Raw genomic sequence first — 18,018 nt, 5'->3', positions numbered from 1 at the left:
ATTATATTGTATATTTGAATGTTGCTGAGAGTAGATCCTCAGGGTTCTCATCACAAGAAAAAAAGGTTTGTAATATTACAAACTGTGATTGCTGTTAACTAGACTCACTGTGGTGATTATTTCACAGAATACACAAATATTGAATTCTTGCTGTACACGTTAAATATAATATAATCTATATGTCAATTATATCTAAAAAAAAAAAGACTGCCCTCTGAGTTGAACTAATTAAATCCTTCAAGGAAAACAATGTTTCTAATAACTGAGAAGAGCCCTAAAATTGAAGCTTAATAAATAAAATCAATACTTAAAACAATGCATCAACTGGCTACTATAGGAATACTGGGTTAAGAGAAATTTTGGCAATGTAACAATGTCCAGGGGGAGAAAAGTTCAACCATTGGAAGATATAAATCATTCTAGTCACATTCTACCTGAATGAGCTCATTGTCTAAAACATCCACCTCCCACTGTCATCATCAAATTCTCAGTGACCGAACTAAACCCTGTTCAGATTTAGTTTTTTAGATGCCTGACATACCAAGGAGGAGGTTCCTACATAGGAGTCACAAGCTTTCAAATCTAATGAACCTCATCCTTCTTTCAGATTTAACTCTAATAACCTAACACTCATTAAAGATAAATGAACTGACATTCTGGTTTTATACACTTATCTTCTGTGAATTTACACAGTGTCATCCAATGAGAATCTGATCATCTCTCAGTGAACTAATGGGAAGGTCAGTGTCAAGACCTGAAAAGTTAAGTCCTAGACCTTAACTGTGAGGCTGGCTTTGGGTCAATCATGTGCTTTCCTCGTGGCAACAATTTCTCACTTTTGGTATACTTAATTTTCTTCTAAAACTTTAGTAGTGTTAAAGTTTGGAAGGACTGACACCAAGTATGTGAGAGAAAGAACTGATAGGATTTAGTAAATAAGTGCTTGGATATGAAAGGTGAGGCTATATCCCAAGATTCTGGTTTGGGTGCCTAAGGAAAAGGAGATACTATTACCCAAGATTGAAAACACAGGAAGAGATGAAAATCAGTAGAAGGGAGATGATACTATTAGGGACGTTCAAGTAGAGAAAGTCAATAGGCAGCTGAAGTGTGAACGGAGTTTATAAGAAATTTAGGCTGTAGTTAGATTTAACAGCCATTAGCAAACAGGTGGTAATTGATGAAACTGCCTAGGAAGAATGAGTAAAATAAAGGGCTGATATCAAATTCTAATGATTAGTATTTAAGAGGAATGCAAAAGGGGAGATAATGAAGTAATTAGGGAGGAAGTTGTGGGCCAGATGTGGCTGAACCGAAAGAATGTGCATCATCATATAAGCTAACAGAAAACTGCAATCAATCAGGGTAAAGACAAAAAGTGTCCTCTGGAGTTTGGACAGTTAAGTCACTGGGAATTTTAGTGACTGCAGTTTGAAATGAACCATACCAAAAGTAAAAGCTATAATGACTAAGTAAAATGCTTCACCTTGAGACTACAAATCTGGAAAATACTATGACAGTAACAAGTAATTTTACAACCTGTCTGTTCAACTGCTGCTTCGCATTTGACTTCACAGCAGTTCCTGCTGGCATCCAACTTCATCTGGTTTATGACTGGGCCATGATTACAGCATCACCAATGCTGACTCAATTGAGTAATTACCAGAAAAACTTTTGGCCCCTAAAATGATCTTGGTTTATTCAGTTAACTGATATAAACCACCAGTTTTGTTATGAGGGAAGGGAAGAGCTATGTGTTCTCCCCACCTCCTGTACCTGCTCCTGGCCACAGCTGAATTTCTATTTCGCACTTTTCTCACATGCCTTTTTACTCTGATGCAAAGTAATCACAAAAGAATCTCTTCAGGTGCCAAAGGACTTGTTTAATTATGGTGATTCCCTGCTGAGATCACAAACCAAAATAAAATTTTGGAAAAACAGCATGGTATAGGTTAGAAAAATGAGCTCTCATAAATCATCTCACCCATAACATATGCAAAACTATATGCAACCCCTCTCACATGCTGGTAATTATTTTGTGTCATATTTCTAATTTGCCATCCAAACCAACAGAGTATTTTAATCTATAGTGCTTTTGTGCCTGTAACCATTAACAATTTCTTGTAAATTGGAAAAGTAACCAAACAGCTAAAGAATTTCAACTTTCATAAGAAATGTGTAAATAGTAACCATGTCTCGAGTGACTCACGTGAACAAAGATAGTCTTTTTATTGAAATCAGTTTCAGATTTCAATCACACTAATAAGAATATGAAATTAGAAAAATATTTTAAGAGAAACATGCAGCAGTCTCCATTTAAATGTGTGACCCCACTGAGATTTATGCTTTAGTGAGTCACACAATGAAAACATTATAAGATTCACTTACTTGACAAACTATACTACTGACATGTTCCTCTTAGTAGACTGTGAAGTGTAGAGGGGATAAGATGATGAACAAATCATCTATTTCTCCCTCTCAATGGCATAAAGGATCTGTTTTCTTCCTCATTCTTTGCTGAGGAGATGCAGGCAAGCCAGAATCACTATCGTTTTTCTGTGCTAATAAATCCAATTAGGTTTGATGCAGCAAAAATGACTAGCTATGTAAAATTAAACAGTTTCAACAAAAATCTTCCCTTTTGTGTAAGAGCAAAGAAGCTTTTATTTTAAAAAATTTGTTTATAAAGTTTATATTTATTACAAAACATTTAGAAAATGTACAAAAAAGAAATAAAAATCTTCCATAATCTTAGTTCCCTCACACACTCCCCGAGGATACCCACTGTTAAATAACTGCATGTTTTTAAAAGAAAAAAATATTGCCCAGAAGTAGTGAAAAATCAAGTCAATTCAGCTTAAAGAGAAATAAAGATCATAAGACTATAGGCATTACAAATCTTAACTGACACAGGCACTTACTGTTCTGGCTCAGTACTTCCCCTCATTAGTACCTAAGGACCTCCTGCCACATATACTCTCTGAACACTGGCAAGGAAGGTAACACTTTGCCCTACCCCAATTATTATTTTGAAAAACTTCAAACCTATAGGATAGTTTAAATTAATACTCAAATCACCTAGATTCACTAACTGTTAACATTTGGCCACATTTGCTTATCTTTGTCTATATACACACATAGTTTTCTGTTACTGAAATACTTGAAAGTAAAATGTAGATACAACATTTCATCTTCAACATGTATTTCCTAATAACAAGGACCTTCTAAGGGAAATTACTATTTTTTGTGGACTAATCAAAATGTATAATTCTTTCTGTAAGACACACTATATGTGAGATAATGGGGCAGACAGACTCTGTAAAACTGTGATTAGCCTCAAGTATCAAAGCCTGTTTTCTTCCTTTGTGCCCCACATTGTGACACTCCTCTTAAAGTTTCTCAACCTTGGCAATGACATTTCAGGTACAATAAGTGTGTGGGGCTGTTCTGTGTACTACAGGACGGTCATTCCTGGCCTCCACCCACCAGTACTCCCCCCCCCCACCCAGCTGCAGCAACTCAACGTGTCTCCAGACATTGCTAAATGTCCCTTGGGGGTCATACTGCCCCAGTTGGAGAACACTGCTCTTGAAGAACAGGACCCCTCCCAAATCCAGAACAACAGCAGCAGGAATAAGGACAGCATGTATTTATTTACTGACTGCTTCCCATGTGGCACCATGTTCTAAGTATTCTCCATGTGTTAAATCATGTGGTTCCTAGAATAACCGTCTGAACTGTGTCTGGCAGCCTCTTTGTCTTGCAGCGGACTGGTAGACCCAGTGAGACTATGTATGTTAGATTTGGTCACAAAGCCAGTGGCAGAGCAGGGATCCCAACTCACCCACACTGCACCCTGAGGTGCCTGACTCAGGACTTTGCACCCAAATGTGCCCTCACATACTCCCAGATGCATTGTTTTCCTCTTCCCTAATCATGCGGATCCTCACTAAATCTTTTGTGAAAATCAACCTTGTCTCAGACTTCAGACCTTTCTGGAACCACCTAACAATGCTAGTGCTCCTCAGAACAACATGACTGTCCTTCAGGATTCGCACAAAGTCTGAGGTTCTGCCCATGCTGCTCTTGGTAGAAAGGAAGGACTCTCACGATGACTTGCTTCAATCCTAAAGGATCTTACCAACCAGTTAATGTAGGAAAAGTACTTGTTACTGTGCCCAGCAAACAGTAAGTTAGGTAGAATACCAGTTACCTCTTCTCTCCCCTCTAGACTGTAAACTGCTTTAAGGTCAGTGATCACTGTATTGTGTCCTCATACAGCCCCAGTGCTTGGCACACACTAAGTTCTCAATAAATAAATAAGTAAATAGGTGAGTGAGTTCTGAGTAAATGAATAAACAAATCAAAAAGTGGCTTCATTCAAAAACTGAGATCCAACACTTGGCCAATACTACTTAGTTAAGCCACTACTTATAATTAAAAGTACAAAATACTTTTGATGGTACATACTTCATTTAATAAGGAAAAAAGTTTACATATGAAATTTTAAGAACAAAAAGTGCATAGGAAAATAGGCACTCTTATATAATGCTGATTACTCAAATTGATACACACTCTAAACTGACCCGCAGAAAGAAATCATAAGCCTTAAAAATGTGTATAAAGTTCAAACCAACAATTCATTCTAAGAAAATAAGCTATTGCAGACATAAGAAAGGTATAAGGATGCTCACTACAGTCTTTTTTATAACACTGAGAAAATGGAATTTTTTCCAATGTGTTTTAGTTTTCCTTTTATTTAAACTGTTTCTAGGTAGAAGTTCATACACAGGTGAAAAAAGGAGATTCCTTTGACATTCACAGAATTAACATTTATAGCTTCAACAACTAGTACTTAACTCCAAAGATCCAGAGCATTTTATAAAATGTATTGCATACCGTGAGCAGCACCCCACAAGACTGAAAGGAAAACGCTTCTTGGTTGGTGAGTGGGCTGGTCAACTGTCTAGCTTCCGCACCTTTACAGCTTTGCTCTTGCAGGATGAACTCTATTAGGGCTGACCTAAAGTGACACACACCCATGCTCAGCACACTGACCCGTAATGTGGTTCCAAGCACTGAGCTCAGGAATGTACTCAGACTAGACTGAAACAGCCTGGAGAGGCTGACGTTGATGTCTAAAGCTGGGTGTGCCTAACTGTGTAATACTCTGCAACGAGGTTGTGGTTGCTCTAGGACGGATGAGAGCATCTAATAGGAGAAGTAGTCTCTAGAACTTACCTATTTCATTTGGACCTACAGGGACCCAGAAGATGACCATTATGTTTTCAGACATCTCTCACAACCTGGAGAAGTTTTATGTATCTTTGAAATGTGGCTATTATTTTGTCTGCATTTCCTCCTCCTCTCATTCTTCAGATAAGTAAACTACTTGACTTATTCAAATGGTATCTGGGTTTGGTCTATCAATTCATACCTACTACTATCCATGGTCATTAGGACAGTCATGCAGTTCTCTATTCCACTAAATAAATCATGGTAACATGTAATCTTTTCAAGTAGTGTGGTTTTTGGAACCTCTGTGGCATCATGGAGCCCTCTGGAGGGATGAATCCAGAGTGCTACATTTCAGTGCATCCATAGTTGTTGACTAATCTACCACTCGGAGAGCTGTCCTAGTACAAGAAAGTATCCAGTGCCTGCTTCTAAGGGCACACAGCCAGGCCAATGAAGGACTGCACTGTTCTAGTCCTCTATGAGACTCTGTACCTCTGGTAAGATGAACTGCTCCACAGGCTTGTACCACAGCTTGTTCACCTGCACACCACAGCTTGGAGGACTAAAGCGAGCAATGAAGAGGGCCTCCTACAAAATGGGGAGGGGATATGGGGGTGGGATTTGGAAAAGACAAGAAATGGAAAAAAATAGACAAGAAACACTTCATGTTAGACACTGCACATATAACAAGTTTTCAAACATACCTTGGTCAGCTAAATCCTCAATGGCCCCAACATTGGTTATGAGTACTGTTCTATTGTGCTTTAGGCATGATTTTGGTTTTTACATGCAATCATGGTTCTTTCATATATTTAAGACAACCAATGTTGTCATGAAATTCTAAAACTAATTCAATCCATATAACCTTTAAAATAACCCACCTTGAAGTGAGGAGCATTAGCGGAAGCGTGAGGTGATAAATTAAGCCAATTTACAAGGCTTTAACCTGAAGAGTTAAGAATAAACTGAAAGATCAGATTTCTACAGATAACAAAGATACTAAGGAATCCCTATTCAAGAAGAGCCTTTAGAAGAAAAATACACAAAACAAAAAATGGTACACGAGAGGACTGAATGTCATTATGTTTACTGTTTTCTTAGGAAACCCCCAGTTTTTTTTTAGGCAGAACATTTCATTATTCTCATGGGTATTCTTATTCACCAATTTACCATAGAGGAAGCTTCTGTTAAAGCTATCAAGACCACGCAGGAGTTCAGAATTAAGGGGCTTTCAATGGATGTGTATTATTTCCATTAACACCAGTTTTTGCCAATGCATGGTAATATTTTTTGCATTACAACTACCTGTGAACCCATTATCATCCACCTTGGACTAGGCCTTCCTTGGTGATAAAGATTAACTTCTTAGTTAAAAGTACAGCAACTACAAGCTAAATTAACATGATAAAAATACTGGATGTCTGAACTAAACTACCTGATTGGTAACTCAAACACTATGAATAGTTAAAAAAAAAAAGGCTACATATACTAAGACAATTAAGTGTACCTAAAAGACTCAAGATTAATTCTATTTTTTAGATAAGGATAACAGTAGAATTAAGAGAACTGCTATTTTGGTTATCTATTTATGTTTTGGTATCAATGAAACCTTTAACCACAATAATATATGAACTCCTATACTTGAGTAATTTAATAAAGTTCTCACTGTAATTAAAATGGCTGGAATTATCACAAGGATTTGTTCCCTTTCTCTTATATCTATGTCATTAAACACAGTCATAGACTACACATATTCTTTAGAGGAAGTAGGAACAACACAAACTGCAAAAATTAAATTTAACCTTAAATTGATTTGTATATTTATTGACAGCTAACACTGTTATATCTGTTCATAACAAATAACATTAACATAAAAAGCTTTTCAAAGATGCCTTAAAAAGACCAGAGTCTGGAATAGGATTAAAGATGGCTGCGTGAGAGGCAGACAGAGGCTTCCTCCTAAAACTGCATACAATTAGAAAATTTAATTGGCGCAACTAATCCTGAGAGAGCAACAGGAAAGAGGACGGAGTCAGACTGCACACACCTGGAGAAAAGAGCAGACCTCAGCGAACAGGGTAATGTACCAGAGCTGTGGCTCCGTGGGACCTGAGCCCCTCCCCCACCCAAGCTCACTGGTGGGAGGAAGAGAAACGGAGCAGGGAGGGGGTGGAAGGCTTGGGACTGCTGAATACCTAGCTCCGGAGATCTGCGCTGGGAGCACAAACCTACATTTCATGGTGCTTTCATGAGACTCGCATGACTACTGGGTTGGAAAATTAATACAGGCAGAGTTCCTGGGGAGACTGGGATTCCGGCCACTTGTGGAAAGCAGGGATCCATATCCGGCTGCTCTGGGACAAAAGTTTATACCTGTGCACTCGGCCCACTGACTCTGGCAGTGGAGACAGGAGCCAGGAGGCAGTAAACAGATCTTTCCTCCCCCCAGGTACCAATACCACTCCCCTGCAACCCCCACATTGCTTCAGGGGTGGAGCAGCTCTAGAATAGAGCTTCTGGACACTAGAGGGCGCCATATACAAACATGAAACGCCAAAGGAACCTTGTCCAGAGTAAAATTATTAATACAACTCACGAGAAAGATTTAAATGATATGGACCTAGTGACACTTCCTGAAAGGGAGTTCAAAATAAAAATCATCAACATTCTAATGGAGATACGGAAAGACATCCAAGAACTCTGGAATGAATTCAGGTCGGAGATCCAATCATTGATGAGCACGATGGAGGGTATTAAAAGCAGGTTGGATACGGTGGAGGAGACAATGAAATAGAAACTAGAGAAGAGGAATACAAAGACGTTGAGGCACAGAGAGAAAAAAGGATCTCTAAGAATGAAAGAATATTGAGAGAACTGTGTGACCAATCCAAGCAGAACAACATTCCCATCATAGGGATACCAGAAGAAGAGAGAGAGAGAAAGGGATAGAAAGTGTCTTTGAGGAGGTAGTTGATGAAAACGTCCCCAATCTGGGGAAGAACATAGTATCTCAGGCCATGGAGATCCACAGATCTCCCAACACAAGGGACCCAAGGAAGACAACACCAAGACACATAGTAATTAAAATGGGAAGAAAGATCAAGGATAAGGACAGACTGCTAAAAGCAGCCAGAGACAGAAATAAGATCACGTACAAAGGAAAGTCCATCAGGCTAACATCAGACTTCTCAGCTGAAAGCTTACAGGACAGAAGGGAGTGGCATGATATATTTAATGCCATGAAGCAGAAGGGCCTGGAACCAAGATTACTTTATCTGGCAAGATTACCATTTAAATTAGAAGGAGAGATTAAACAATTTCCATATAAGCAAAAGCTGAGAGAATTTGCCTCCCACAAACCATCTCTACAGTCTATTTTGGAGGGACTGCTATAGAAGGAACTGTTCCTAAGGTTGAATAGCTAATTACAAAGCAAATGCAAAATTAAATTAACTATCCTAAAAGTCAATCAAGGGATAGACAAAAAGTACAGAATTTGATAGCTAATATATAAAGAATAAAGGAGGAAGAAAAAGGAGGAGAAATAGAAAAGAACCTTTAGATTATGTTTGTAACAGTATACTAAGTGAGTTAAGTTAGACTCTTAGATAGTAAGAAAGTAACCTGGAACCTTTGGTAACCATTAATCTAAAGCCTGAAATGACAATAAGTACATACCTATCTGTAATCACCCTAAATGTAAACAGACTGAATGTACCAATCAAAAGACACAGACTAATAGAATGGATATAAAAGCAAGACCCATCTATACGCTGCTTATAAGAGACTCACCTCAAACACAAAGACATGCACAGACGAAAAGTCAAGGGATGGAAAAACATATTTCAGGCAAACAATAGGGAGAAAAAAGCAGGTGTTGCAGTACTAGGATCAGACAAAATAGACGTCAAAACAAAGAAAGAAACAAGAGATGAAGGACATTGCATAATGATAAAGGGCTCAGTCCAACAAGAGGATATAACTATTATAAATGTATATGCACCCAACACAGGAGCACCAGCATGTGAAACAAGTATTAACAAACCTAAAGGAAGAAATAGAATGCAATGCATTCGTTTTAGGAGACTTCAACACACCACTCACTCCAAAGGACAGATCCACCAGACAGAAAATAAGTAAGGACACAGAGGCACTGAACAACACACTAGAAAAGATGGACCTAATAGACATCTATAGAACTCTACATCCAAAAGCAACAGGATATACATTCTTCTCAAGTGCACATGGAACATTCTCCAGAATAGACCACATACTAGGCCACAAAAAGAGCCTCAGTAAATTCCAAAAGATTGAAATTCTACCAACCAACTTTGTAGACCACAAAGGTATAGAACTAGAAATAAATTCTTCAAAGAAAACGAAAAGGCTCACAAACACATGGAGGCTTAACAACATGCTTCCAAATAATCAATGGATCAATGAACAACTGAAAATAGAGATCAAGGAATATATAGAAACAAATGACAACAACAACACAAAGCCCCAACTTCTGTGGGATGCAGCAAAAGCAGTCTTAAGAGGTAAGTATATAGCAATCCAGGCATATTTAAAGAAGGAAGAACAAACCCAAATGAACAGTCTAACATCACAATTATCAAAATTGGAAAAAGAAGAACAAATGAGGCCCAAAGTCAGCAGAAGGAGGGACATGATAAAGATCAGAGAAGAAATAAATAAAATTGAGAAAAATAAAAAAATAGAAAAAAAATCAATGAAACCAAGAGCTGGTTCTTTGAAAAAATAAACAAAATAGATAAGCCTCTAGCCATACTTATTAGGAGAAAAAGAGAATCAACAAACATCAACAGAATCACAAACAAGAAAGGAAACTTCACGACAGACCCAACAGAAATACAAAGAATTATTAGAGACTGCTATGAAAACCTATATCCTAAGAAGCTGGAAAACCTAGAAGAAATGGACAACTTCTTAGAAAAATACAACCTTCCAAGACTGACGAAGGAAGAAACACGAAATCTAAACAAACCAATTACCAGCAAAGAAATTGAAGCGGTAGTCAAAAAACTACCCAAGAACAAAACCCCGTGGCCAGAAGGATTTACTTCAGAATTTTATCAGACATACAGAGAAGATAATATTCCCATTCTCCTTAAAGTTTTCCAAAAAAAAGAAGAGGAGAGAATACTCCGAAACTCATTCTATGAAGCCAACATTGCCCTAATACCAAAACCAGGCAAAGGCCCCACCAAAAAAGAAAATTACAGACCAATATCCCTGAAGAACGTAGATGCAAAAATACTCAACAAAATATTAGCAAACCGAATTCAAAAATACATCAAAAGGATCATACACCATGACCAAGTGGGATTCATTCCAGGGATGCAAGGATGGAACAACATTCGAAAATCCATCAACATCATACACCACATCAACAAAAAGAAGGACAAATATTACATGATCATCTCTGTAGATGCTGAAAAAGCATTTGACTAAATTAGACATTCATTCATGATAAAAACTCTCAACAAAATGGGTATAGAGGGCAAGTACCTCAACATAATAAAGGCCATAAATGACAAACCCACAGCCAAAATCATGCTTAACAGTGAGAAGCTGAAAGCTTTTCCTCTAAGATAGGGAACAAGACAAAGATGCCCACTCTCCCCGCTTTTATTCAACATAGTACTAAAGGTTCTAGCCATGGCAAACAGACAACACAAAGGAATAAAAGTCATCCAGACTGGGAAGGAAGAAGTCAAACTGACACTGTTTGCAGATGACATGATATTGTATATAAAAAACCCCAAAGAATGCACTCCAAAACTACTGGAACTAATATCTGAATTCAACAAAGTTGCAGGAAAATAATACACAGAAATCTGTGGCATTCCTATACACTAATGATGAACTAGCAGAAAGAGAAACCTGGAAAACAATTCAATTCACAATTGCACCAAAAATAATAAAATACCTAGAAAAAAATCTAACCAAGGAAGCGAAAGACCTGTATTCTGAAAAGTACAAGACACTCATAAGAGAAATTAAAGAGGATACAAATAAATGGAAATTCATCCCATGCTCTTGGCTAGGAAGAATTAATATTGTCAAAATGGCTATACTGCCTAAAGCCATCTACAGCTTCAATGCAATCCATATCAAAATACCAACAGCATTCTTCAACAAACTGGAACAAATGGTTTGAAAATTCATATGGAACCACAAAAGACCCCGAATAGCCAAAGCAATCCTGAGGAGAAAGAACAAAGCGGGGGGGGGGATCTCGCTTCCCAACTTCAAGCTCTACTACAAAGCCACAATAATCAAGACAGTTTGGTACTGGCACAAGAACAGACCCACAGACCAGTGGAACAGAATAGAGAGTCCAGATATTAACCCAAGCATATACGGTCAATTAATATATGATAAAGGAGTCATGGATATACAATGGGGAAATGACAGCCTCTTCAATGGCTGTTGTCAAAACTGCACGGCTACGTGTAAGAAAATGAAACTGGATTACTGTCTAACTCCATACACAAAAGTAGACTTGAAATGGATCAAAGACCTGAATGTAAGTCATGAAACCATTAAACTCTTAGAAGAAAACATAGGCAAAAGTCTCTTGGATATAAACATGAGCGACTTCTTCAAGAACATATCTCCCCAGGCAAAGGAAACAAAAGCAAAATTGAACAAGTGGGAGTATACCAAACTAAACAGCTTCTGTTTAGCAAAGGACACCATCAACAGAAGAAACAGACATCCTACAGTATGGGAGAATATATTCATAAATGACATATCCAATGAGGGGTTGATATCCAAAATATACAAAGATCTCACGCACCTCAACAAACAAAAAGCAAATAATCCAATTAAAAAATGGGCAGAGGATCTTAACGGACACTTCTCCAAAGAAATTCAGATGGGCAACACGACATGAAAAGATGCTCGACATCGCTAATCATCAGGGAAATGCAAATTAAAACCACAATGAGATATCACCTCACTCTAGTTAGGATGGCCACTATCCAAAAGATAAACAACAACAAATGTTGGCAAGGATGTGGAGAAAGGGGAACCCTTCTACACTGCTGGTGAGAATGTAAATTAGTTCAACCATTGTGGAAAGCAGTATGGAGGTTCCTCAAAATGCTCAAAGCAGACCTACCATTTGACCCAGGAATTCCACTCCTAGCAATTTACCCTAAAAATTCAGGAGCCCAGTTTGAAAAAGACATATGCACACCTATGTTTATGGCAGCAATATTTACAATAGCCAAGAATTGAAGCAACCTCTCAATCAGTAGATGAATGAAGATGTGGTACATATATACAATGGAATATAACCCAGCCATAAGAAAAAAACAGATCCTACCATTCACAAAAACATGGATGGAGCTAGAGGGTATTATGCTCAGTGAAATAAGCCAGGTGAAGAAAGACAAGTACCAAATGATTTCACTCATATATGGAGTATAAGAACAAAGAAAAAACTGAAGGAACAAAAGAGCAGCAGTTAAGCTGTTAAGCATAATATTGGCTGTGTGTTTGTCATATATGGCCTTTATTATGTTGAGGTCCTGGCCCTCATTTTGTTTTTATCATGAATGGATGTTGAATTTTGTCGAATGCTTTTTCAGAATCTATGAAGGTAACCATAGGGTTTTTGTCCTTTTTGTTGATGTGGTGGATGATGTTGATGGATTTTTTAATGTTGTAGCATCCTTGCATCCCTGGGATGAATTGCCGTGATTGTGATGGATGATCTTTTTTATGTATTTTTGAATTCGGTTTGCTAATATTTTGTTGAGTATTTTTGCATCTATGTTCATCAGGGATATTGGTCTGTAATTTTTTTGTGTGTGTGGTGTCTTTGCCTGGTTTTGGTATTAGAGTGATGTTAGCCTCATAGAATGAGTCTGGAAGTGTTCCCTCCTCTTCTACTTTTTGGATAACTTTAAGAAGGATGAATATTAGGTCTTCAGTATATGTTTGATGAAATTCAGCAGTGAAACCATCTGGTCCACGCATTTTGTTCTTAGGTAGTTTTTTGATTACCAATTCAATATATTTGCTGGTATTTGCTCTATTCAGATTTTCTCTTTCTTCCTGGGTCAGCCTTGGCAGGTTGTATTTTTCTAGAAAGTTGTCCATTTCTTCTAGGTTATCCAGTTTGTTAGCATATAAATTTTCATAGGATTCTCTCATAGTTCTTTGTATTTCTGTGGTGTCCAGTGATTTTTTCCTTTCTCATTTCTGATTCTGTTTATGTGGGTAGACTCTCTTTTTTTCTTGGTAAGTCTGGCTGTGGGTTTATCTATTTTGTTTATTTCCTCAAAGAACTAGCTCCTGCTTTCGCTTATTATTTCTATTGTTTTATTCTCAAGTTTATTTATTTCTGCTTTAATCTTTATTGTTTCCCTCCTTCTACTGACTTTGGGCCTCATTTGTTCTTCCTTTTCTAGTTTCATTAATTGTGAGTTTAAGCTGTTCATTTGGGATTGTTCTTCTTTCCTGAGGTAAGCCTGTATTGCAATATATTTCCCTCTTAGCATGGCCTTCAGTGCATCTCACAGATTTTGCCGTGTTGAATTACTGTTGTCATTTGTCTCCATATATTGCTTGACCTCTGTTTTTATTTGGTCATTAATCCATTGATTATTTAAGAGTATGTTATTAAGCCTCCATGTGTTTGTGGGCTTTTTCATTTTGTGTGAGTAATTTATTTCGAGTTTCATACCTTTGTGATCTGAGAAGCTGATTGGTACAATTTCAATCATTTTGAATTTACTGAGGTTCTTTGTATGATCTATTCTTGAAAATGTTCCATGTGCACTTTAGAAGAATCTGTATCCTGTTGCTTTTGGATGGAATGTTCTATAGATGTCTGTTGGGTCCACCAGTTCTAATACATTGTTCAGTGCCTCGGTCTCTTTACTTATTTCTCCTGGTTGATCTGTCCTTTGCAGTGAGTGGTGTGTTGAAATCTCCCAAAATGATTGCCTTGCATTCTATTTCCCCCTTTAATTTTGTTAGTATTTGTTTCACAAATGTAGGTGATTCTGTGTTCTGTGCATAGGTATTTAAAATAGTTATATCCTCTTGTTGGACTGACCCGTTTATAATTATGTAATGTCCTTCTTTGCCTTGTTACTTTATTTTGAAGTCTATTTTGTCTGATACAAGCACGGCAACTCCTGCTTTTTTCTCCCTATTAGTTGCATGAAATGTCTTTTTCCATCCCTTTATTTTCAGTCTGTGTATGTTTTTGGGTTTGAAGTGATTCTCTTCTAAGCTGCATATAGATGGGTCTTGTTTTTTATCCATTCAGCGACTCTATGTCTTTTGATTGGTACAGTCAGACCATTTACATTTAGGGTGATTATCATAGGTATGCATTTATTGCCATTGAAAGCTTTAGATTCGTGGTTAGCAAAGGTTCAAGGGTAATTCCCTTACTATCTAATTTAACTCACTTTGTATCCTATTAGAAACACAACCAAAAGATTCTTATTTTTTTCCTTTTTTCTTCCTCCTCCATTTTTTGTTATGTTATGAATCACATTCTGTACTTGTCTATCCCTTGGGTGACATCTATTTAGCCTTATGAATACTTCCATCTATAGGAGTCCCTCCAAAATGCACTGTGGAGGTGGTTTGTGGGAGGTAAATTCTCTCAGCTTTTGCTTATCTGGAAATTGTTTAATCCCTCCAAATTTAAATGATAACCTTGCTGGGTAGAGTATTCTTGGTTTGAAGCCCTTCTGCTTCATTTCATTAAATATACCATGCCACTCCCTTCTGGCTTGTAAGGTTTCTATTGAGAAATCTGATATTAGCCTGATGGGTTTTCCTTTGTATGTGATCTTATTTCTCTCTCTGGCTGCTTTTAAAAATCTGTCTTTATCCTTGATCTTTGCCATTTTAATTATTATATGTCTTGATGTTGTCTTCCTTGGGTCCCTTGTGTTGGGATAACTGAGAATCTCCATGGCCTGAGAGACTATCTCCTTCCCCACAGTGGGGAAGTTTTCAGCAATAAATTCCTCAATGATGCTTTCTATCCCTTTTCCTCTCTTCTTCTTCTGGTACTCCTATAATGCGAGTATTGTTCCATTTGGATTGGTCACACTGTTCTCTCAATATTCTTTCATTCTTAAGAGATTCTTTTTTCTCTCTGTGCCTCAGCCTCTTTGTATTCCTTTTCCCTAATTTCCATTTTCCATGTCTTCTACTACATCTAATCTGCTTTTAAATCCCTTCGTTGTATGTTTCATTTCAGATGTGGAATTTCTTAATGATTGAATCTCTGTCTTAAATTCGTTCCTGAGTTCTTGAGTATTTATTTTGAACTCTCTTTCAGGAAGATTGGTGAGTTCAGTTTCATTTGGGCCTTTTTCTGGGGTTTGTGAGGTTTTGGTGTGAACCATGTTCTTTTTAACATTTCATATTTTTGTGTTGTGCTATCTAGTTCCTAGAAGCTCCAGTCTCTGGAGCTGCTCAGCTCCTAGAGTGAGGTCGGGTCGTAGGGCAGTAGAGCTGGTGCATGGGGGAAGGAAAGATCTGTTTCCTGATTCCCGTCTGCTGTGCCTGTCTCCGGTATCAGAGTCAGTGGGCCAAGCACACAGGTGTAAGCCTCTGTGCTTTGCATCTCCAGCTGCTGTAGGTGGGGCCTCCCTCTGACTGGCCTGACTAATGCAGTTACTTGATATATAACAGGAAAATGTTACCCATGCTCACGCTCAAGAGAAAAGATGATAATCAAAATAACACATCCCAAGACCACTGAAATACCAGAAAAAGCAAACAGGATATTAAAGCCACTATTATAACTAAGGTCAAGGTTATAAAGAAAAATCAAAAATAAATTGACACAGGATACTTTAGAGAAACAAATTACAAAAAAGGAATAAATGGAAATAAATAGAAATCATGAAATGGAAATAAATGGAACGTATAGTATCTTAAAAGTTAATTGGCTATGCTTAAAAGCAGATTTGAAATGATGAAACAGTCAGTGAGTCTGAATAAAGAGTAATAGAAAAGATCAGATTAGAAAAACCAAGAAGAAAACATTAAAAAAATTAAACACAGTCTCAGGATCTGTGAGCAATGCTAAAATATCTAATATACCTGTAACTGGAATTCCATAATGAAGGGAGAGAGAATGGGGTGGGAAACGTTTTTTTGAAGAAATAATAGCTAAAAGTTTCCCAAATGTGCTGATGATATAAATTTACAGATTTAAGAAATTTGGCAAACCCTGAGCAGAAGAGACATAAAGAAAAATTACACCAATGTAGGCACTCAACTGCTGAAAGCCAAATATAAAGAGGAAATCTTAAAAGCAGCCAAACAAAACAAAACAAAACCCACATTACATACATCATATATGAGAACAATATGAACAACAGTTGACTTCTAATGAGAAATATAGGCCAGAAAACACTAGAATAACATCTTTAAAATATTAAAAAAAAACAAAACTCAGCCCAGAATTTCTATACCTGGAAAATACTCCACAAGAATAAAGTAGGAAAAAAAGAATAAAGGCAAAATAAAATTTTTACAGAACAATAAAACTAAAGGAATTTGTCACCAGTAAATTTGCACTGTAAGATATGTTTCAAAAAAAAAAATGTTAAAGGTTGTTCTTTGAGCTGACGGAGACAACATCAGATGGAAAACTGGATATTCAGGAAGGAAAGAAGAGTACTGGAGATGGCAAATATAAAAGATAATTTTTCTCCTAAATTAATATACATTTAGCTGCATAAAGCAAGAATTATAACACTGTCTTGTGGGACCTACAGCATACACAGATGTTAATGCATATTAACAACTAGGGAAGAAAGATGGAGGATGGAAAATGTAATTATACAGTTACAAGGTTCTTATGTTTTACATGAAGGGATACACCATTAAGAAGACTGAAAAGTTCAGAACGCATACTGTAATCCTTATGCCAATCATACACACTAAGAATAATAGTACAGAGTTGTAGCTAAAAGGACAACAGAAAAATTACAATGGAATTGTAGAAAATATTCAATTAACCAAAAAAAACGGCAAGGAGGAACCAAGAAACCAAGAAAAAAAGGTAGAACAAACAGAAAAGAAATAGCAACATGAAAAACTAAAATCCAACCACTTGGTAACTGCATTAAATGTAAATGGCATAAACATTCCATGTAAATTAAAAAGGAGAGATTCTCTGACTGGAAAAAAAAAAACCCCAATTATATGTTATCCATAAGAAACACAATTTTCAACAATAAGAATAATACATCATGACCAAGAGGAATAGGCTGGTTTCACACTCCAAAGTCAACACATGTAATTTATCATGCTAACAGAATATCATGCTAACAGAATAAAGAAGAAAAACCCTGGAAACATTCCATATGCCTATCAGTAGAATAGATAAACATTGTATACTGCTGGAATACAACTTATCAATTAAAGAAAGAAAAGGAAAAAGTCACTAAAACATACAATAACATAGATGAGTTTCAAAAACATTACACTGAGTGAAAGCCTTACACAGGAGAGTACTTACTATGTGAATCTTACAAATAAAGTCCCAACACAGGCAATGTAGTCTATAGTAAAACACAAAAAACAAAAGAAAACCAGTGGCTTAACCTAGGAAACAGGGTAGGGTAACAGGACGTTTAGTTACAAAGATTTATGCAGTTTAAAAAAATGACTGAATAGGAGGCGGAGTCAAGATGGCAGCGTGAGTAGAGCAGCAGAAATCTCCCCAAACCACATTTATCTATGAAAATATAACAAAGA

At 37.0% G+C, this 18,018-nt stretch overlaps 1 protein-coding gene across 3 annotated transcripts in view; it reads right to left on the bottom strand.

Annotated features, from left to right (window-relative positions):
- B3GALNT2 (beta-1,3-N-acetylgalactosaminyltransferase 2) overlaps positions 1–18,018 on the bottom strand; it is a 78,549-nt gene that overhangs the window by 20,798 nt on the left and 39,733 nt on the right. For 2 of the 3 annotated variants that reach the window (XM_037017122.1, XM_017668080.3), the window contains exon 5: positions 5,731–5,826. The exons of the other annotated variant lie outside the window; for it this stretch is intronic. In XM_037017122.1, the coding sequence (XP_036873017.1) occupies positions 5,731–5,826 (96 nt within the window). The remainder of the gene's footprint in view (positions 1–5,730; positions 5,827–18,018) is intronic. 3 annotated transcript variants of the gene reach the window in all.

The sequence above is a fragment of the Manis javanica genome, chromosome 7 (genome assembly GCF_040802235.1).
Source record: "Manis javanica isolate MJ-LG chromosome 7, MJ_LKY, whole genome shotgun sequence".
Taxonomy (NCBI): Eukaryota; Metazoa; Chordata; class Mammalia; order Pholidota; family Manidae; genus Manis; species Manis javanica.
Note: the sequence above shows the minus strand (reverse complement) of the source record. Positions and strands in the feature narration are given on the sequence as shown.